The sequence below is a fragment of the Engraulis encrasicolus genome, chromosome 10 (genome assembly GCF_034702125.1).
Source record: "Engraulis encrasicolus isolate BLACKSEA-1 chromosome 10, IST_EnEncr_1.0, whole genome shotgun sequence".
NCBI lineage: Eukaryota > Metazoa > Chordata > Actinopteri > Clupeiformes > Engraulidae > Engraulis > Engraulis encrasicolus.
The window spans coordinates 53,756,496-53,778,999 of record NC_085866.1 but is presented as its reverse complement, the minus strand read 5'-3'; the positions used below and the strand labels follow the sequence as shown (position 1 = coordinate 53,778,999).

General features: G+C 40.9%; 5 protein-coding genes across 5 annotated transcripts in view; 2 read left to right on the top strand and 3 right to left on the bottom strand.

Moving 5' to 3' along the window:
* Positions 1-46: 46 nt before the first annotated feature.
* On the top strand, positions 47-4,671 carry kctd6b (potassium channel tetramerization domain containing 6b). Its single transcript, XM_063209341.1, has 6 exons — positions 47-398; positions 967-1,054; positions 1,319-1,648; positions 2,139-2,468; positions 2,662-2,991; positions 3,247-4,671. Exons 2-6 carry the CDS (start codon positions 1,028-1,030, stop codon positions 3,931-3,933), a joined length of 1,704 nt encoding a protein of 567 aa, XP_063065411.1. The 5' UTR covers positions 47-398; positions 967-1,027; the 3' UTR covers positions 3,934-4,671.
* A 581-nt stretch (positions 4,672-5,252) lies between these two features.
* Positions 5,253-7,173, top strand: LOC134457361 (ubiquinol-cytochrome c reductase complex assembly factor 5). Its single transcript, XM_063209347.1, has 2 exons — positions 5,253-5,513; positions 6,750-7,173. Exons 1-2 carry the CDS (start codon positions 5,360-5,362, stop codon positions 6,848-6,850), a joined length of 255 nt encoding a protein of 84 aa, XP_063065417.1. The 5' UTR covers positions 5,253-5,359; the 3' UTR covers positions 6,851-7,173.
* A 1,623-nt stretch (positions 7,174-8,796) lies between these two features.
* ognb (osteoglycin, paralog b) lies at positions 8,797-11,787 on the bottom strand. Its single transcript, XM_063209344.1, has 6 exons — positions 11,536-11,787; positions 11,132-11,225; positions 10,643-10,807; positions 10,329-10,531; positions 10,149-10,241; positions 8,797-9,625 (listed from the first exon to the last, which is right to left on the bottom strand). Exons 1-6 carry the CDS (start codon positions 11,695-11,697, stop codon positions 9,458-9,460), a joined length of 885 nt encoding a protein of 294 aa, XP_063065414.1. The 5' UTR covers positions 11,698-11,787; the 3' UTR covers positions 8,797-9,457.
* Positions 11,788-14,825: 3,038 nt separating this feature from the next.
* On the bottom strand, positions 14,826-15,883 carry si:dkey-42i9.4 (uncharacterized protein LOC492503 homolog). Its single transcript, XM_063209346.1, has 3 exons — positions 15,657-15,883; positions 15,396-15,558; positions 14,826-15,276 (listed from the first exon to the last, which is right to left on the bottom strand). Exons 2-3 carry the CDS (start codon positions 15,511-15,513, stop codon positions 14,927-14,929), a joined length of 468 nt encoding a protein of 155 aa, XP_063065416.1. The 5' UTR covers positions 15,514-15,558; positions 15,657-15,883; the 3' UTR covers positions 14,826-14,926.
* Positions 15,884-20,618: 4,735 nt separating this feature from the next.
* LOC134457490 (uncharacterized) overlaps positions 20,619-22,504 on the bottom strand; it is a 69,775-nt gene continuing 67,889 nt past the window's right edge. Inside the window, exons 31-34 of the mRNA XM_063209498.1 lie at positions 22,331-22,378; positions 21,656-21,791; positions 21,165-21,274; positions 20,619-20,952 (exon numbers count right to left, since the gene is read on the bottom strand). Of these exons, the coding sequence (XP_063065568.1) occupies positions 20,945-20,952; positions 21,165-21,274; positions 21,656-21,791; positions 22,331-22,378 (302 nt within the window). The 3' untranslated portion in view covers positions 20,619-20,944. The remainder of the gene's footprint in view (positions 20,953-21,164; positions 21,275-21,655; positions 21,792-22,330; positions 22,379-22,504) is intronic.

Sequence of the window (22,504 nt, the reverse complement as noted above, 5' to 3'; positions counted from 1 at the left end):
TACACAATGCAGCATAATGAAAATATTGGAATACAGTTGACAACTTTGAAAATGATGAGAACGTAAAGCCTAATTTGAAGAAAAGAGGAACATCAATATCAAAATTAATGTGGGCCCTTGGCAGCTACAATCCAAGCATGGACCTCTGATGGATTCATATCACAGATGTTTACATGTCATCATTCAGTGACATCACGTGACCAGGTAAACACGGAACAGGCTAGCCCAGCAGCAGCCAGCAGCCAGCCAGCAGAAAGCTGTCTGAACCTGAACACTGCATTGAAGGCCAACGGATCGGGCACTGCCATAAAGAAACTGCTGTGCCCTGCTGTAGAAAACCCGTAATCTAGCCAATGCAAGACACATTTACGTCCTCGACCCCTGTAACGTGGATAACGGTAAGGTCTATTTTGCCTATGTTGTAAAGGACTCGGCTCAATACAAAGAACTGTAGCACGAGTGTTTCGCTAGCTAGCTTTGGCTTGATTGATTTAGCAATTTCTCTACGCTTTAGCTCATATTGCTTTGATGCCCACCTTTAGCTAGAAATATATGCGCTCTCCGCTTCATGGGAAAGAACCTATACGTGACGATAGCACAGCTAGCTAACTGGATGCTTATGACAAAACACACACGCTTAGACATTGGACATTAGCTTGTGTAGTCGTGACTGACTCACACAGAATGTCTGATAATGTAAATAAGCCCATTGTTGTAACGACGACCTTGCTTTTGCCAGCGAGGCTCCCCATGGTACGCTAGCAACCTCGCAAATTAGCAGACTTGCTGCATGGAGACTGCAACGAAGCCTTGGTTGGTGTAATTAGAGAACTAGTGATTCGTGGAGTTGTTGGCAGAGATGGGCGACTCATGGTTGATCTTGCAAGCAAGGTTAACTAGCTGCTACGTCTCACCAATATATGACGCCAATTGACAGTAGAACTATGAAAATCTTGCTCTTTGCAGGTAAACAGCTGAGAAGACTCCTCATTTGTCGTAGGCACCCTCACACACCTATTCTGTATCAATGGAGAATGGAGACTGGGACTATATGGTAAGTGGGGTAAAGATCTGACAACATTGGTCACCACGATGCAAACATTTGCGGTGCACTCCATGCATTGCATCTGATTATTCTTAAGGCATTTTTGAAACCAAAATTCTTACATAGGCCTACTGTTATCCAAATATGGTTAAATGCCATCTTCTTTTTCTTTCACCATTCTTCCATGTTGCATACAATTGTTGTTGAGAAGATCATGGCGACACCTTTTCTTCTTCTTTTCGTCTTCTGTGCGTGTCTGTGTGTCTTGTCCAGATGAACAAACCAGTGACCCTAAATGTGGGTGGGCACCTGTACACCACCGCCATGTCCACCCTTCAGCGCTACCCAGACTCCATGCTGGGTGCCATGTTCTGTGGAGACCTACCCACCACTCGGGACTCACAGGGGAACTACTTCATCGACCGTGACGGGACCCTCTTCCATTACATTCTAAACTTCCTTCGCACGTCCGAGCTCATCTTGCCAGTCGACTTCATGAAGACGGACCTGCTGCGGAAAGAGGCAGATTTCTACCAGATAGAACCCCTCATCCAGTGTCTGAACAACCCCAAGCCAGCTTATCCCCCAGACACCTTTGAGCAGGTACACTGTTGGCTCACCAGAATTTAGTTTGTTGGAGTTTGAGTAGGAGATCAAAAAAGGCTTAGACCGCTTGCCTCAAACTCGCGGCATGTGTGCATTTTGCCTCCCTGAGAAGTATTTTGCATCTCTCACCTTGATAAGAAATCTCTGTGGTCTGAGGTATTACTTGAAAAGTGATCTGAGACTATGATTATGGAGAAACCACACTGTATTAAAACAGCAGGAGATGCAGGTGCGTCACAACGTGAGTCAGTTCATGCACCAAAATAAAATAAACTTCTGAAAGTAAGCTGAGTGCTCCGGGCATCCCTGGGTCTACTCGATGAGAAGTAGCTTAGTTTGTCTTGACTCCACACTATAATAAATGGAAATTGAATGAAGTTGTGAAGGTTTCTGTCTCAGCACCAATAGTTCTTAGTTATTCAACTCAAGGGTAACTATAAGCTGGTTATTGTTCTTTCTCATTCACTCCTGTCTGCTTGTTTCCCAGATGACCAAACCGGTGACCCTAAATGTGGGGGGGCACCTCTACACCACAACTTTGTCCACCCTCCAGCGCTACCCAGACTCCATGCTGGGTGCCATGTTCTGTGGAGACCTACCCACCACTCGGGACTCACAGGGGAACTACTTCATCGACCGTGACGGGACCCTCTTCCATTACATTCTAAACTTCCTTCGCACGTCCGAGCTCATTCTGCCAGTCGACTTCATGAAGACGGACCTGCTGCGGAAAGAGGCAGATTTCTACCAGATAGAACCCCTCATCCAGTGTCTGAACAACCCTAAGCCAGCTTATCCCCAAGACACCTTTGAACAGGTACGCTGTTGGTTCATCAGCATTTTGTCTTGTGAGTTTTTTCTATAGGAGGTTAAAAGTGGTTGATGGTTCAAACACAATGGAATTGTGATGGTCTTATTGTTTGGGGTCTCTGTGTATCAGCACTGAGAGTTCCTCGATTTGAACTTGTTTTTCTTGTTTACTTATTCACTCTTGTCTGTTCTTTGTCCAGGCGACCAAACCAGTGACCCTGAATGTTGGTGGCCACTTGTACACCACCACCATGTCCACCCTTCAGCGCTACCCAGACTCCATGCTGGGTGGTATGTTCCGTGGGGATCTCCCCACCACTCGGGACTCACAGGGGAACTACTTCATCGACCGTGACGGGACCCTCTTTCGTTACATTCTGAACTTCCTTCGCACGTCAGAGCTCATTCTGCCCGTCAGCTTCACAGAGCTGGACCTCCTGCGTAAAGAGGCCGACTTCTATCAGATTGAGCCTCTGATAGACAGTCTGAACGATCCCAAGCCCCTCTATTCACTAAACGCCTATGAACAGGTGAGCTGCGGTATGGGAGTTGTATGTATTGAATGTGCTGGGTTTTTTTCCCTTGTGCATGTTAAGCCAAAAAATTGGATGTGAGGGTCATTTCTGAAGAATGGAGCTTGATTTCAGAGAACAGAATGTTGCTATGAAAGTCTCAGGAGTCATTATTTAGCAAGTTGATAACATTCCCCCTTTTCTTCTACTTTCTTGTATTATTTTTAATTTATTATATAATGCCTTATCCTGTTTTTGTCTTGTCTACTGTAGATGATCAAGCCCGTGACCCTAAATGTGGGTGGGCACATGTACACTACGACCTTGTCCACTCTCCAGCGCTACCCAGACTCTATGCTGGGCGCCATGTTCCGCGGAGACCTGCCCACCACGCGGGACGCTCAAGGAAACTACTTCATCGACCGCGACGGGACCCTCTTCCGGTTCGTACTGAACTTCCTGCGCTCGTCCGAGCTCACGCGTCCCTTGGACTTCACGGAGATGGACCTCTTGCGCAAGGAGGCGGACTTTTACCAGATCGAGCCTCTGATCCACTCCCTGAACGACACAAAGCCGCCGTACCCGCTGGACACCTTCGAGCAGGTAGTGGAGCTGTCCAGCACACGCAAGCTCTCCAAGTACTCCAACCCGGTGGCGGTGATCATCACGCAGCTCACCATCACCACCAAGGTGCACGCCCTGCTGGAGGGCATCTCCAACAACTTCACCAAGTGGAACAAGCACATGATGGACACGCGGGACTGCCAGGTGTCCTTCACCTTTGGCCCCTGCGACTACCACCAGGAGGTGGCCCTCAGAGTGCACCTCATGGACTACATCACCAAGCAGGGCTTCACCATCAGGAACACGCGCGTCCACCACATGAGCGAGCGGGCCAACGAGAACACGGTGGAGCACAACTGGACGTTCTGTAGGCCGGCGTACAAAGTGGAGGACTAGTGAGGAGGAGGTCCCTGTTACTTACTTACTTACTTACTTACTGGGGCCGGGCCAAACACACACAAGACGTCAGTGAAATGACAACCCCACGCCTATCATGGAAATACAACTTATATTTGTATTAAATTGGGTTAAAATCCTTGACAAGCTTTAGTTGTTTTTGAGGTTTTGTTGGGTAGAAGATGACACCAAATACAGATGATTGTTGGCTATGTTTGGCCATGTCCCATTATGGCCATGTGGTGCTGTGCCATTGGAGGCTCTTGATAACTGACTGTAGTGACAACAACATATGTGTCAACACACTTTCTTCTTACTGGCATTGCCTGGTATTTGGTGTTATACGAACACTTTTTTTTAATCGGAATTTTGAGAACCAAGTACGAAGTCTTAATGAGCTTTTTAAAATGATGATGTGTGGGACATATCCTGCTCTTAAGCCCTTCATTGATGGACACCTCATGTTGTACAAAAATAATAGCTAGTAAAATATTATTTGGCAGGAAAGAACATTGGCTTCAAAACACATAAAATGCAGTGTTGAATCATGGTGAACTTTCTTTTTTAAGAGATTTCAGTTACTTGTGACCCCCCTGCTTAAATAACAACCTTGAATGGTGATACTGTCAGAAAATGTAAAAAATGGAGTTGCTGGAAAGTACATTACATTGTAATAGGAGTAGTGCGTATTGGCTGTATGTACACTTGACCCGTAAATAAATGGAAATGGCTCTGACACACCTGATCAAGTGCAATGCTACTCTGCACATACCTCAGAAATATTTGAATAGCCTATTGCCTATTGAATGAAATTGTATATGCTGTAGTAGGAGCACAGCATTGAATGAAAATGCAGTTAGATTGGTAAGTACACAGTGTGTATCAAAAAGCTTGGTCCACCGTTCACCGTCATTCCCTCATAAAAGATGATCTCTCAGCTACCAGTTTTGTCTAATGAGAGGCTACTCTTGTTTTTATTTTGGACTGGGGAAAAAAATTAAAATATATATATATATTTAAGCACTTGTTTTTATAGCAAGGGAGATATGAGTTCCTGTCCTACACTCTTCAATAATTTCCTTGAAAGGCCTTTCATTATAACATTACCATTATGTCATCATTATTTACCTTATAATAAATCTGAACGTTACCATAACCATGATAGAGATCCATGGCGAGATCCCTAGGACAAAAGAGACGAATCGCCGTCTATCGGGCAAAACCATCAAGAAGTTCTAGACCGTCTCTCCCCCCGTAGGCGAATTGGTAGAGTCCATGGTCTGGGCCAATGAAATCGCAGGTCGCCATTTTCTTATGTCATGTCAGGAAGCGGTTGTGAAAGTGGTCGTAGAGGGCATGTTGAGACGTCTACATCATGATGACAGAAAATTACACTTAGATTAACATTTCAATTTAAGACGCAGACATGTTTCGAAAGAACCGGAACGTGAAATACTTTCTCGGCCTTGTGCCGGGAAAAAAAAGATTAGGAACATACAGATTCCTGCCCATCTTTTTCTGCATTGGAGGAGTGATGGAATGGATCATGATAAACGTGAGAATCGGAAGAGAGACTTTCTGTAAGTATTTCAGTCAGGTCGTATTCTTTTTAAACTTGCTTGTTTTTAAAAGGTTGCTAGTTTTACTTTTAAGTGGGCCTCACAAATTAAATGGAAATATTAAACGAACCATTGTTTGTTGTATTTACAGTGATTACTTGACAAACCATATGAGCAGTCCATCCATGTGCGCCAATATTATCTTTCTGTAATGCCACTGAGCGTAAAGGCCGATTGGAAACATGCACAATTGTACAGTCTATCTGTTCAGTAATCAGGTCTCTCTTGTTACATCTTGAGGCAGTTAAATTGTTTCAGCTTGGAGTGAGGAAAAGCTCCTCCAGTGAAGAAAAATGTAATTTTAATAATAGTGCTACTACTAAATGCATTCCTGGAGAGTTTTTGTGAGATTCTTCTACCCAAAGGCCTGCATGGCATCTTGTCCTGTTTATAAGGGATTCCAGGCTCCAAAGATACAGACTTGATTTATCCTCAATGGAAAGTTAAGGTATTTCATAGACATAAAAGAGACATATCTGTCATTGATGACTACAAAACAAGATTGAAAAAAAGTCCATTGAAGGTGGTATTCTTAGTTTCACACAATTGTAATGAAGACTGGCACTTGCACTGAAACAAACTTTGACCTCAATGACCCTTCACAAGGAAAACTCAGGATTTTTTGTGGCCCTGAGGGAATACTACAACTAGTGTTGCACCGATACCGATACCAGGATCGGTGGATCGACACTAAAAGGTATCGGTATCGGCGAGTACCAACAAATAGGGCACCAATACCACTTACAGGTGCTTGTATGACACTAAAACAGCCTTGAAATAAGTTATTTCATAGAGGTATTTAAAAAGTATGAGAGGTTTTGCTGGATTCACTTTGTATTAGTCTTTTTCCTGTTTCACAAAGGTAGGCAGCAGCTATCTCAAATAGGGTGGTATAGGTATCGGTATGGTATCGGTATTGGCCGATACTGCACAGCCCTAACCCTAACCCTAGGTATCGTATCGGGGCCAAAAAATGGTATTGGTGCAACACTAACTACAACCAACCTTATCATATTTAGGTCACCATAAATCTTTACAGTATTATATTGGTTGTGAGTGGCCAATATTTGTCAGAACGGTGAAAACTGTTTCTTAAAGACATACTGTATCATCTACCACAACGGAACGTTATGCTTTCTAAAACTAGAAAATGCATGACTTGATTTTAATCATTTTGCTTGTGTTTCCCCCTATCAGATGATGTCTACAGAAGAAAGCAATCAGAAAGAGCCTATCAGAAGAAGATTGACGAGGGAGTGATAGTACTTACGGAGCCCGCATCGGGCGAACAGCATTGAGGCGCCTGCCACATCCTTCAACTGTTCGTTGTACAGACTCTGGACATCCTGGAGGAGTTGCTTTGGACTTCAGGTGTCTTGGCACATTCGTTTATTTCACTATGTGGACTACATTGACTTTGAAGTCATCGTCTTGTGTTTGTACAAATGCCTTGTACAAAGCCAACCAGCCGAATGGATTGTTTTTTCGTGTTGAGTGTATTACTCGCCAGTGAGTGCTTTTGCATTAGTTTAATATTTATATTTGGATGAGGGATGAGTGAGAAGCCTACACTGGAGTCAGCATAAAAGACAATAAAAACAAGTTATGTCCAGTGAATGATCATGTCTGTGTCAGTTATGAATGTTTGCATGCCACGCACTTTACTTAGCCGTGTCTTTTGTAGGTGTGGAACAGGCCATCGAAAGCAGCATTGAGGAGTTAAAAGGCGTCACCCTTTCTTACATAGTGTCTTTCACAGGTCAGTGTACTCAGATTTTTTCCAGAGCTAATTTTAGTTTCAACAGCTCCACAGAGAGGGCAAGGAAGGTAAAAAGAAACTCACAAAAAACAGAGAGAAAAAGAGGGTAGTTGTCTTGCGAAAGCCTGCCCTTAGTTGCTGGCCAGAAATGGTTGTGCTCATGCAGATGTTTACAATATATTTGGAGGCAATCAAGGGGAAAGTTGGCTTGGATATTCATGGGAATAAGTGCTTTTCCAGCTTCTGAATTGGCTACCTTTTATTTCCAGACACTCTCCGCGCACTTTGTTTGAAGTACAACTTCTAAAGGCTGCAAATAGAAATGGGTATAATCCATCAGTTGGTATGCTTCCCCAGTCAGAAAACAGTCTGCATCATTTCACAGTTATTTCTAATAGTAGTGAAGTCACCTAAGGCTGCTATTTAGGCACACACACATTTTTATTAAATGCACGTCTTGTCATACATACATGTCTTAAATGTCACTTTAATTGCAACAACCGATTTATGGGTGCTTTGGTAAAAACAAAAAAGGTCAGAGCTACGTTGCATGCAGACCCTCCAAAGGCAATTTCCAACCATCCAGCCGACATGGAGACATACAGTCACTTCATGCGGCTTCAAATGAAATACGGTTAAAATATATACTTAATTGTAGAAATAAACTATTAGGCAATAACAATATTATTAAGATCATTAAATACTTCAGTTGATATGAAATTCCAGATAGATGGATAACATGTAAGGCCTCACAGTGGAAGTAAATAATAACATTTATAACAAATGATTAGTAGATTCAACTTCAAGTTGTACAAAATCACCTTTTTACACATGCAACTGGAATAGTATATCTCTCTTAACCCTGTGAAACCTGAACCATGAAAGCAATGAGAGAAAATTCTAATTTTTTGGAATTTGCTTCAATATTGGTCCCTTATAAGAAATGTAAAAAAAAAATTCAAAATTTTGTTAAGGTCGCTGAGATATTTAATGCATCATATATGATGCATCAGGCTTTTAATGAATGAAAATTCCAATTTCATGACCATTGAAAAATGACTTTTAATGCATTTACAACTTTTTTTTAATTTAAAAAAGTTGTCAGACAATTTAATTTGAGGATTATCTTTAAATATTTAGTGAGATCCTGCCATTTTTTTAAGCCTATCCTTGTTTTAGCAGGACCATATTTTACATTTCCCACAGCCTGGTTGGGTAATTTTTTAAAATCTATGTAAAAACATAGCTGATCGAATGCTCAACAACCTATTTATGAGTGTAATATAGATCATTATTCATTTTTGATGTGTAATTTGAATATATGGGTCCATTACTACAATTGGACCATTTCTCCATTCACTTCAATGCATTTTTTACGAGATCATAATTTCAACATTTTGCATTACATTTTCAAAATTGCAAGTAAAACCTGTTTCTTAAGGCAATATCTTTGTCTTGAAGTAAAACAACGTGTGTGTTTTCTTAAACGATCGTCGTGGTGTGCTTTGTAAGTTTCCCTATGGAGCAAATGCATTGATGGCTGACTTCCTGCCACCGCCGGATGGTGCTTATATGTCTCATCAGTTTTAGCACGATCTCTCTGCAACACGGTGTAAAAATATAAACTCTTCCTTGCTTAATTGCACAAAGCAAGTGTTCAAATTAAAGGATGTAGAGTTATATTTCGGAAATTTGTACACAAACCTTATGCAATTTGACGAAATCTCAGCGTTGGTCAGGGAAACCGCTTCTACCCCATTTTCCTGTTTTTCGCCGAGCTGTGGTCAACTTGTTGTCGACCGCTGCTCTCTTGTGGCGGTTTCCGCGTACTGCAGGACGTTTGGAAATGACACGCAGGATGTTTTTCAGATCGATTTTTTTTTGTGTCAGCGTAGAGAGGGCTTTGAATTTGATGAGACATATATGATGCATCCGGCGCGATAGGGTTAATGCAAAAGTACTAGTACTCGTAAATCGCATGCTTACTTTCAATATGTCATATCTGTATTACTGTTGGGGAAACCTCTCATAATTTCATTCATAATTTCACACATTTCACCCCTCCTGCATTTTGCCACTTCAAAACAATTGGCGTTGACCGAACCATTGGTCACCCGATCTCTTTGACCCTCACATCACCTTACCACTAATACAGTCCAAACGGTAGAGATCTTAGGCAGTTGAAGCTTTCTTGGTGCTTGGACAGATCAACAGGGTTGCGGTCCAGACGGATCTCCTCCAAGGTGTATCTGATGTAGTACGTGTTGTTACCTTTGCAGAAAGTCTCATCAGTCACGGTCGCTATGTTGTTGTTCTGCAGGCGAAGACAAAATGTATGTAGATTCAGACTCAGATTCACTGTTCTTCTTAGCACCCAGAAAAAGATTTAACACTGCAGTTGGATTGTCTGCTCCTCATCTATTTTCCCCCATCTTGTGTGCATGTACGAATGCATCCAAACGTTGTGAAAGACTGATGTGTTGTCAGATATATAGATATAGATCATTTCACTGGACTGTGACTACGTACTGTACTTGTTATTGATGTGGATTGGTTGCCCTTGCTACTGAAATGAGTGTTTGGGACTTTGTCAAAGATGTTGATGTGCACACCATGCTAAAGACAGAGGACGGCAATGAAGTGCCCTCACATTAACACTCTTCACATAACCACACAATTGCTTACAGTACACTTAATTTAGAGTGGTTATGTCTGAATAATGACAATCATTTATGAATTTAACAGTTCAGTTCAGAACAGGACAAAGACCACCCAACTGCAGCCTTGGTGTGATTGTGCTGTGATAACCTATTAAAAGGAAGTTTAAGTGACCACACCTGTAGGTGCACAATGCGCACAGACTCTGGGAGCTGGGGGACTGCTTCAAGTTCGTTGTGACTCAGGTACACATATGCCAGGTTGGTCAGTTTCTGCACACAAGACAGCGTGGTGTTCAGTGAATGATTTCTGAACTTCTTTAACAAGTTCATTCGAAAACAAACTTTAAAAAAACGTACCTTGAAAACTGTTGATTTAACACCTTTTGTTTTCAGCATGTTGTAATTTGCATTAAAAACTGAAAGCTTTGCTGGCAGTATGGGGAGCTTTGTAAGTTTATTATTTTCCAGGTTGAGTTCTTGTAGGTTGTCCAACTTCGCAAACGCTCCATCGTCAATGCTAGAGATGAGGTTGCCTGTCAGGTCGATTCTTCTCAGAGTAGCTGCAGATAAAGGAAAGAACAAGAGCACCAGTATTTTATTTCTTAGAAATTAATCACTGAAATGACTAGTATCATATTGAGTATGTTTGGTGTAGATTGAAGGATTCTCACTGATGTCCGCAAAGTCTTTATTGGTTATCTTGGCGATCTTGTTGAAGCGTGCATATAGGTATGTTGTCTCCCTTGGAAGTGCAGGCACTGAAGTCAAGTCTGGAGTAACCTCTTCACAGTACACCGAGCCAGTCAGACACACACACAGCAAGCAGGTTGGCAGCTCTGGTGAGAAGCAAACCAATTCGTTTAAACAGAAATTGCAGTGGGTAGAATATTCCTATTTATTAATCCCAAAGGAAATGTAGGATACTCAGAAAAATATAAATAAATGAAGTAGGCAATGTAGAGTTAATGTACTAGATCACAGAAAATTAGTGTTATTTTTTATTTTCGTAGTGACTCAAGTTGGCAAAATATGGTTGCGGAATTCAGCCTTCATTTATTCACATTTAAGTAATTGCTCTTTGGAATTTCACTCTGCGTCTCTTCCAATAGGGTTCTGGTCGCATTTTTTTCTTTTTTTCTAGAAATAGACCTGGAACATACCCTCGCCTCTTCCAGGAGCTGCCTCCTGGTTCAAGTAGTCTGGGCTGGCAAGGACCATACTTGTCTCATCGGCAGACCGCTTCCATCTTTCATCCTGCACATTTTCACATGAAAGCATCATGTGATGCAAGGTTTTGTTGAAGCACCAAATTACCAGACCACAAAAGTATATTTAAATAAAACATAAGTAAAGCTTTGCAACATGAAAAATAGTTTGTCTATATATCGTCACATTTTATCATATTTCTTCACAGTAATCGGCAATCCTGTTATCAGCAAATATTAACAAACTTAATCATTAATGAATGTTCCCTGTTTAAATGTCCAGCTCAAAAAGCCATATAATATGCATAATACATTGTATGATACTTCTCTTAACACAGAGACAACAAATCTTTTTTTACCTCCTTAGCTTCCACAAAAACTGCAGGGCTCTTAAGTCGAAACTTGTTTTTGTTTGTCATAGAAGTCGCATCTCTGTAGGATCTCAGGGTGCTTTTCTCAGCTGTGAGTAACTGCGAAATACACAGAAGTAGAACCGAGAAAAACAAGGTCTTCAGGTCCATCGTCCTCGGCAAAGAGCGAAGAGCTGGGATTTTTGGGAGGAGACTGGACAGTTCCACGACCGAGAGGAAAATAAGAACCTCCTAACAGGTTCCCTGGACCAAAACAGTTGAGTAAGAGTTTACCAGAATAGGTTTTTAACTCCCTCCGCACTGTCATGTCTGAAACATGGTGACATAATTACTGTAGACAAATAATTATGTCAATTTTTGGGTTTGGGTTTTCTGGGTTGCTCACTACTGTCTCAACTCAGATGCAAAACTATAACAAGGCTTTTACTACAGTGGTGGACTTAAGGATTTATTGGACATAAAGAGTTTAATGCAAAAGGGGTTAAGTTCATGTTATATGGTTGAATATGTTATCAGGTGTTTCAGCACCTTTGTTTAAAAAAAAAAGGTGCACTACAGCATTACCAGAAAAGCAGGATAATATGCAATAATATAGCATGGTGTGCTGAGGTTCATGTCAGGATATATAAGGGCTTGGGCTTCTTGCCCCCCGACACACACGCACACACACACACTTCAAAGTGGAAAGTGGAAACACTGATGCAAGAATGTGACATTTTGATTATACATACGGTACACAATACAGAGGGGAAAATATAGCCATGAAAAGAAGAATGTTACCAGTGGAAATATAGAAAGGAGTCAAACAGGAAATTGACATTTGAGCAGGAATTTTGGATGGGATATGTTGGGTTGAGTGCATCTGTGAAGCTGAAAATGAGAAATAAATGAAAAGTTTGTTCAGGCTGCCCATTTAACAAATAGTTTCAGTCCACAACGGCACAGACTTTGACAGGCAGATGTGCTGAAAAGTGTAACTATATTACAGCTGACTTGATGTCTGCTCTTGCTCCAAACCTCTTCATTTGAAAATGTCTGTCTTTCCCAGAGACACAAGAGCCCTATTTAACAGTCATTAGCTGGTTTACATTAACAAACCTCACATCATGATGAAATAAATTAAGTTTGAAAGCTGTCTGACCAAGACGTGTGCTTTCAAGAAGACCCCCACTACCTCCTTGCTTCTCCTGGGCTCAGTGACTCACTCTGGAAACGTCCTTAAGTCTCCTTGCCATAGTTTCCACCGTAGTAAAAACTATAATACAATTTCAGCTAAAATGTCTTTTGAGGGGGGAAAAATGCAAACATGGCACTCTCCAAATGTGTTTCACATTTGCTTTTATTGGGGCTGTTGGAGAAGCCCGGTGGCCACTGTGGGACTACAGAATAGCACTTAATAGCTCCAACAGAAGCTATTGTCTTCCATCTGTGAACTGCCTTGGCACCAGGGATAGATAGAAAAATAGTAGAAATACTAGCAAAGTCAAAACGGTTACTACAAAATGGTCAAAAGTCTCATGCCTTCAAAACTTACACACACATATACCTCATCTAGAAAAAATATATGCACATTGTCAAAATACCCATTCAAATGATTTCAGGTCATAGGTGTCTTTCTCACACTGCACATCCAGAATCCAGCTGTGTGTGTGTGTGTGTGTGTGTGTGTGTGTGTGTGTGTGTGTGTGTGTGTGTGTGTGTGTGTGTGTGTGTGTGTGTGTGTGTGTGTGTGCGTGTTCGTGTGTATTCGTGTGTATGCACATGCACGTTTTAGCAGATGTTTGAGTCTTGGAGTTCTACCTGACTAGGGCCTAATCTGACATTGGGCTCGGTCGTGAGGACACAGTAAGATTTTTGCTAGGCAGCGGGCATGCGCACTTTGCCAGTTTGATGCATTGTAGTTAGAAAATTCTAACCAGAATGCATCAAACTGGCAAAGTGCGCATGCCCACTGCCTAGCAAAAATCTTACTGCTTCGTCACGAACGAGCCTTTTATCGTCATACCATCAGAATCATTTCGTGATCAAGAACAAAAATAGACCACATGTTAAAGTCTTTGTGAAATTTCACTGAAAGAAAGTCCTTCAGGGCTTGAGAGTAAGTGTATAATTTATCATCTCATTCCCCGGTGTCATTAATGTAGTCATCTACAGTGATTTATTCACTCTTACTGATTTGCCCAGTCTTAACAAGAAAAAGGCACACTGAGAAATTGTCTGAAAAGGAAATATAGATTGAAGATATTGGAGATATTGAAGATATAAATAATAATAATAATAATAATAATATTTTTTTTAAAAACTACTAAAAAGTGTTGTGGTTGGGTTTGCAATGTTTCACAAAAAAAGACAATTCCCCAGGGACAGCTAATGAAATCAGCCTATGCTTATTTTTTTAATTTATCCAGTGGGGAATTGTTGATGGATTTTGACCAAATACCATCTATGGAGCTTAATTGTGCGATGGGCTAAGCTGCCCATAGCCACAGGCAGCATGCCTTTTTCCTTGAAATAAGAGTCATGTTCAAGGTATTTCTTTGGCCTTCAGGTCACCACCACCAAACCACAGCATTAGGTGATGTTGTTCATTGTAAGGTGACTCCCCCTAGTGCATTTTGTAGGTATTACTAGATCATTGTTGTCACCAAGGGGACTGCTTTAATGAGCCCATGGTTTTACATACAGCACCTGAAATGGCCACCCATCTTAGCAGTAGAATCAGACACGATATCAACATGGAAAAGCTGTTCATCTGCATAGACACATATTGTCTCTTTCACACATCAGATCCAACTGTAGTTTGGGACAGATCCGTATTATTTGCACTGGTACATATAAGCACAATTTATATTAAAGTGGCCACAGTTTGGTCATTTTGATAGATTGTGGTCTTCACTTGCTTCCGATCACTTGTTTAAGCAGGTGACAGAAGACAGCTTGAGTAGGACCGTGGCCAGACAGGTCTATATTCTGAGCTTGAACTTCTGTTGGCCTACATTTCAAAGCTGGTAGCCTAATCTATAACCCCTAAACCTGTTTTACCCTATAGCGTCTGTCAAGACCCTGCCCTGCCCTGCACAGCACAGAAGGCTACTACAGGCAAAACATTATGAAAGTTGACAGAAGATAGAGGTAGGATACATCAAGTTTTATTACAAAACACAGAAAATAGTTAATTCCAAAAATCTGTGAAATGTCATCTTGTTAAAATTGCGTATAGACTGGCAGCAAAAGACACATATCACCATGCCTCAAAAACAAAACAAAAAAAACAAATGTTGAAGTGAAAAAGACACTACATCTTTTATTTCCAAAAAACATCAAATGCAATAGGATTTTTGTGCGTAAAAAATCATGGCGTGAATGAAAATAAGACATGTTAGCTTGAAACAGCCATTATGTTGAATGACTCTGAGGGGCTTGTTTGCCCCATTCTGATTCCATTTTTGCAACTAGCGAAGTCCGTGGAGTCCGAATGAGCTGGTGTTGGTGGGGTGGACTCATAGAGCACACAAATAGAGCCGTCCTCTCCTATGCGATATGATACCTCGTATGGATCGACCCACAGTGTTAATTCACGGGGAAGCAATGAGAAAAGTTGTTCGACGGTGAGCCCAACGGTACAAGCTGCTTTGCCGATCACAGGGTCCATTTTATGATTGATTCTGATGCATCGGTAACCAGATCCTTTGCACGGAGCTTGGGGGAACCAGTGATGCTGGTAGTGATCTGAAATTGGACACAGAAAAGACATGCAGTACAACGTATAGCTGTTTGCTTGCTATACAGCAATCAAGACAGAAATGCAGGATACAATCATACAATGCCCCCTGAGATTTCCTACTTACCGCCCAGGGCTTCCTCCAGCGCCAAACTGAACTGCTCCAACTGGTGTTCGGATAGTAATCCAGTGGTTCTTAGCAAGCTGGCTATAAAGCTCGAGGCCGCTGAAACTTCCGTTTTCATTTTATTATTTTGTCAAATGTTTCTCATCGAGTGCTTACTGCTGGCCTGCGACGAAAAAGGGATAGTGGCATTAGAATGTAGAACTGCATCCGAACACAATCAAAGAAGTAGCGTATCGCGGGCCCAACGACGCTCATACATACCTTTTTCCTTTTGTCCACTTTGATTGTAAATTGGTGTACCGCCAGGCTTATCGGTGAAGTCAAGAAAATATATCCGAACGCCAAAGCAGCAAGAATGAATTGTTTGTGTTTTACAGGGGAAAATGCGCGTTTTAGGACATTAAAAAACAACAACTTCCAACGCTCGATAAGCTTTTCCTTGTGTGAAGAATCTGGACTGGCTGGTAAACATTTGGCAACGTCACAAAGCCTATCACGCTACGTCATACATAGGAACGTCATAATAGTGGTTCTAATGTACACTCCCACAAAGCTTCCCAGCTGTAGCCTGACTGTTGATCCAATCACGGAGAGGCACTGGTGTATATCAATTGTATTATTGGTACAATAGTAGGCGATAATGGACATTTTAATAATGGACTTTGAACAATGGACGTTTTGAAAAAGTTTTTTTATATGTATAGATGGAGCACAGCACATTAACCATGACAGAATCAGTTAGGTCTTCTCTTCACCATGATTGTTTCTTTAGCCTCTGAAGGTGTTTAGAGTTTATTTATTGCTTTCGAGTGACCCAATGGATTGTTTGAAGCTCACAGGTGCACAGGGAGTTACGTTCAAGCTAATAAGCCTATTAACCAGTGAAGGGACCTTGACCTTTGAGAGATGTTGTGCTCAATTGTTGTTGAATCAAAGCAGAGAGATGTGTAGGTTCTTTGTGTGATTGTACACATTTTGTTGTTGTTGCTATTTTCAGTGGCAAATGGATTCATTACAATTTTGATACTCCACCTCTACACCTTTGCAGATGTGGTCTGACTTTTTTGTGTGTGTGGTCAGAGTTGTATGAAGTAAAATTACTGGTCCGCATGTAATTACAATACCGTTATGTATGCAGTTATATAACCTCATATTACTAGTATTGTAATTACATTTATAACAGTACTTCTAACTTCTACATTATACAATTCTGCTCGGGGGGGTGCAGGAAGAAATACATGCACACATTTATTTTCATTGAGAGAGTGAGGCAGAGTGAGGGTGCAGTAGGAATACTTGAGTAAATGTAGGTGACTGTTGTTGTACACCTCAACGCGTAGTTCTTTGTTGGATGAACTAGGGGTGGGCGGTATGGCCAAAAATGTATACCTCTGTATAATTTTAGCCACGGTATATATCACGGTATTGTACATTTGTGTATAAAATGTTAAAATTAAGCGTTTTGTGGCAAAATGACCAAAACACCATTTTTTTGCATTTTATTTTTTGGAAATGACTGGTCAGACATTGTTTTATCTTCTATGTGGGAATTCTTGTCATTCAAATCATTTGAAAACATATTTTTAAACTTTTAATCTATAACAATGACTCTACATCTACAGGACGCAATGCGCTATTGCGGTAGATGGTATGACACAAAATCTCTATCATTGATGAAAAAATACCGCACACGATATTATACCGCGGTTACTGCCCACCCCTAGGATGAACACTCAAACCAGGTTCTTCACACAAACTGTTCTTCAACAATTGAACATGAGCATTGAACATGAACTACTTCTTTCTACCTCAACCACTACCCTGTCCTTTAAACAACATCATTGTAGTTTTGTTCCATCATTTTACTTCAGTCTCACATTCGGCACACATACACAAAGGTGTCAAAGGGGTCATTTTACGTGAAATCACACACCGACCCGGATTTCAATCACACTTTGTGTGCCTTTTTAGTAGCAAGGTAGCACCCCAGAACTGCATTGGTTTGAATCTGACATGAATATTAAGGGAAAAACAGACTAGCGAAGGTTTACAAATGAGGGTAGGACACATTCAGTATACATTCAGCCTTGATTATATCAGTCAGTGTAAGTCACAAAAAGGCCGATGTCTGTCGGTGGTGTTGTTTGAAAGCAGTTTTCTGGCTCTACATATTACACAATCAGCTTGGAATACAACAACCCACAGAATATGAATTATGATAAATTGAAAAAATAAAAATTGAATACTGTATCTAGAAAACTCATATTTTAAAATGGGCCAGTTCCTTGTCCAAACATAGCCAGCAATGTCATGAACAACACCTGAAATGCTGGTGTTTGGTCCTTTATCAATTTCAGAGATAATGGGACTCAAAAAATATGGTAATACCATAGTAATATCACATGACAGCATGTCTATCGGAATATGTGAAGGATGGAGATGGTCCATGAGGATGCAGGAAGTTCAGTTTCACCTCTCCAGTGCTTGGCATACATTCCTCAACACATGCTAGCCACTAGTTGCCATCATATACAGCTACAACATACCCTTTGATGCTTGAACATTTTGAAAATTCCTTTACTGAGCTTATTCTTTCAACCCTGCCTTTTCTGAATGCTGAAAATGGTCTAACTTCCACTGTGTCCATTGACAATGGGCAGAAGCTGTGTAGCTTTTGAGTACCTGGAATAGGGACCGACGAGAGTGCAGGGCCCACCGGGAAATGCCGTTTTGCCAGATGGCCAGTCCAGTCTTGTCCCTGACACTACTCTACTACCACTTCATTACAACTCATTTCAACCTTTATGTCCCATTATCTCTGAAATGAATAAAGAACCAAACACCAGAATTGTAGGTGTTGTTCATGGCATTGCAGGCTACGTTAAGACATGGAAATGGCCATTTTAAAATATGAGTTTTCTAGATATTCAATTTTTCAATTGATCATAATTCATATTCTGAGGGTTGTTGTATTCCAAGCTGATTGTGTAATTTGTAAAGCCACCAGAAAAGAGCTTTCAAACAACACCACAGACAGCTTTTTGTGACTAACACTGACTGATATAATCAAGGCTGAATGTATAGTGTCCTACCCTCACATGTGAACCTTTCCTAGTCTGTTTCTCCCTTAATATTAGTGTCAGATTCAAACCAATGCAGTTCTGGGGTGCTACCTTGCTACTAAAAAGGCACACCAAGTATGATTGAAATCCGTGTCGGTCGGGTCCAAAAGTGTCTGATTTCACGTGAAATGACCCAAAAGTAAAAGTAAATTAATTTTGTAAGTACAACACTAGAACATAGCTATTACACCAGGTATTCTACTACTGTACCTAATGAGGTAAATATGCTGTGTTGTTACAGAAGAACACCTAAAAAGACAAACCTAAAAAGAGGCCACCACAAATTTAATCCAACCTGCACAGTCAGCTGATTGTAAGACAGGTACACTGTCACACTGGTTACTCAGTGAAGTTTGTCGTGAACTGTAGCAGATTTTTTTGTTTTTTACTTTTTTAACTTCTACTTCCATTACTTTTGACATCTCTGCACACACTGTTGTTGGAAGCACTGTCCCTACCTTACTCAAACCTTGTTCAATAATGCACTATCTTAAACCCAACTAGTGCCATAGACATAATTTTGCCATTTGAACAACTGTGACATTAACGTGTGAACAAGCTACGAAGCATGTGAAGCAAAGTATTTTCCTTCCTTGTTCCTTTTCCAGAGCTCCATCTTATCATATGTTCTATCTTATCTTAAGTTATAGCATGCGTACGCAGGCACGCAGGCACGCACGCACACATTCTTGTCTGTTGTCCTGTGATTCTTCCCCCTTAATTTTAAGAGATTATGTTTATTGCTTTCCAGTACATTAATTATTTTTTGCCACAAAAGATCACCAAATGAAGACCAAACAAGGGTTAAAGGTAGTATGCAATGTGCATGCAGAGATTGTTATTGAAATACAGTAGATCAAGGCTACTTTATATTTTATTCAAATTTATAATTGTAGCATTTGTACCCAAGGCATTTTGGAAGGCTGTTAAATCAGAATAGTGCTGCTAATGACCTACACTATCACCATCTAAAGTAAATTTGTTTATCTTGGTCTCTTCAAATCACACGGCATGGTTCCAGTGATCCATATCCTTGGTCTGTTCATCTCGCTTGAGACCAAGATAAACAAATTTGCTTTAGATGGTGTCAAGCATGTGTGGTGGTAAGCAGGTGAGTTTTACAAAAAAGTGTATCCTCTCAATAGCCAAGCATGGTAGTGGGACTGACATGGTTTGGGGATGCATGAATGCTGTCAACATTGGCAATCTGAAATACACCTAAAAGAAACATGCATGTCAACATGCACTGTGACTACTGAAGCAGATCATGATATTCTCCATAGGATTGCATTCAAATCTCACACCAATCTATTTAAGCCAGGTGCACACTCAAAATGTGAAAGTTCAATGCAAAGAAAGGTTGAAACTCACACAGATGACCTCCCTTTTAATCCCTTTTCATTTCGAGACAATTCGAGCCAACACGGCCCAGTCATGGGCAGTCATGGGTGAGCGGTTAGGGCGTCAGACTTGCATCCCAGAGGTTGCAGGTTCGACTCCCGACCCGCCAGGTTGGTGGGGGGAGTAATCAACCAGTGCTCTCACCCATCCTCCTCCATGACTGAGGTACCCTGAGCATGGTACCGTCCCACCGCACTGCTCCCCATGGGGCGCCACTGAGGGCTGCCCCCTTGCACGGGTGAGGCATAAATGCAATTTCGTTGTGTGCAGTGTTCACTTGTGTGCTGTGGAGTGCTGTGTCACAATGACAATGGGAGTTGGAGTTTCCCAATGGGCTTTCACTTCTTTCACTTTCATTCTCTACCGGATTTTAATCTGGGGTGTACTCACTTTTGTGGGTACATGTTCAAACATTAATGTCTGTATTTTATTTATTCTGAGTGAACAAGAAATTTAAGCGGTTAAATATGTTGTTAAAAGGTCACTAATCATTGTGTCAAAGTGAAATTTCTGTAATGCTTTCCTATGAAAAGATATACTCACAAATCTGCAAAAACTGTGAGGGGTGTACTCACTTTCGTGATATACTGTATACACGTTTCAAATTCTCAAAATGTTGCCATTTAACCACATCCAGGTGTTTGTATTGTAATCACAAAGGAGGGGTTACTAATAATGGATAGCAATGCATTACATGTAGTATGTTTTTGCACTCACACTTTTACGTGGAAGATTTTATTTGGGACTCTGGAGATTACTCTTTTGCAAGGTTGACAGACAGTGTATTCCCAATCACCCAACGTAACAAAGAAAAGAATCAGAGCAGGCATGTAAAAGTGATTCTCTGCATTAAGCATGTGAAGAAAAATATATCAGTATGAATTTATAATGAAAGTATTATCCTGCCTGTTCCAGACAATTAATTAAGTCTTTTCATACAGCAGGATTATGATTCAATGAATTGTGTTCCATTCTTCTTTGGAGATCAGGCTTGGTGAAAGGTGAGCTAGTAGCTGCACAGCGGCATCAGTTTCCTGTGAGGGAGCAAGGCAAGACAAATTAAGCCAGAGATCACCTGAGAAACAAAACGGCTCACCCAGCTCAGCTAAGCACATATAAGTCCTGTTGTACTTACTGAAAGGCACACAGCTATAGCGCACGTCCACGAAAAGTCATTATAATAGTATGGTGTAAATAAAGATAATGAAGTCAATTCCTACACCAGAGATATATAGTTATTAGTTACCTGGAGAGAGGCAGGTGTATGAGACTTCCAAATACTTAAAGGTTCCCCCACAAGGATCTGAGAACACAGAGTTTGAAGCCACTGCAGAACACTGAGTCTTCCCGTCACATCTGGTCACATTAAATTAGGAAGTTATTGACAATTTTTCATTAGCATTCACGTACAGGCTTTATTACATTATGCTGAATGCACGTTCTTTTATGAAGATTGTTTTTGTCCATAGTTAAATTATGTGTTTTGTATGTGAAGAAAGACCAATGTACTGGTAAATGTAAAAAGTCTAAGTTCCATGTCACTACTTAGGGTTCTTACATAGTCAACTCATTGTTAGCATGAGACTAAGCATTGGGCACTGTTATGCATCAATGCGTAGCCAAGTGTGTGCTCTAAAATGTTGATACTTGACGTGTGTGACTTGCATTGCTGTGGATATCATAATTAGCCCACGTTGACAATGTAAGAGCCCTTAGACTAGAACACATGCATACAACCTTTTAGCCATGTAGGCAAAGGCCTTTTCCTCATGGCAGTCTGTTTTTTGAATCTGACGGCTGGGTCGTCCAGCTATGCAGGTGGTGCGATCTGTGCGTCCATAGTTACTACTGAGGATTTTGATAACATCTTGTCCTGTAAGGAGGGAACATTGCAGAGATAAATGATGGATACACCTGTAATGAGTAGGTAACAAGTATGTACTAAAGAGGAATGGCGAACAGCTCAACTCATACAGGGTTATGCAGAAATAGTGAAACGATTTCATCACACATTTCATCTCTATGAACGAATTGGAGCAATGTGTCATCATTGTCAGTACCATTGCATTAGTCACATACAATATCTTGATCTGAAGTAGCTTCGTAAACCAGACTATAGCATGAACAGTGTCTGGCACCAAACCGATGAAGCTGTGTATAGCCAACATTTAGCATTCAAACCATAAACATGTATGGATCAAACTGTTCAACTGCACTTAATGACAAGTACAGTCACCATCTTTAAAAAACATGGAAGAGTGGGTTTTATGTCCTTTTAGGTTATCGGTAATAGTGTGGCACTAGACTAACTTTATGATATGTTCTGCCACCACTAGGCGGGTTCTTATAGTTTACTAGGCTAGATCTGAAGCAAGAAGTGCTGACAAAGAAATCAGTGCAGTGTTTCCTCACCACAGTCAATGGTCAAAGATTTGTGTTCACATGCAATCGATGACAACTCTGTAACAGAGAGGCAAAAAATACAAGGTCAATTGACTCGCAAGAAACCAAAAACTCCTTTCCAGTGATTATGGATGAGATTGTGCAGTTTAGAGTTCTAAAACTCTGCCATTGATGAATAAAGAA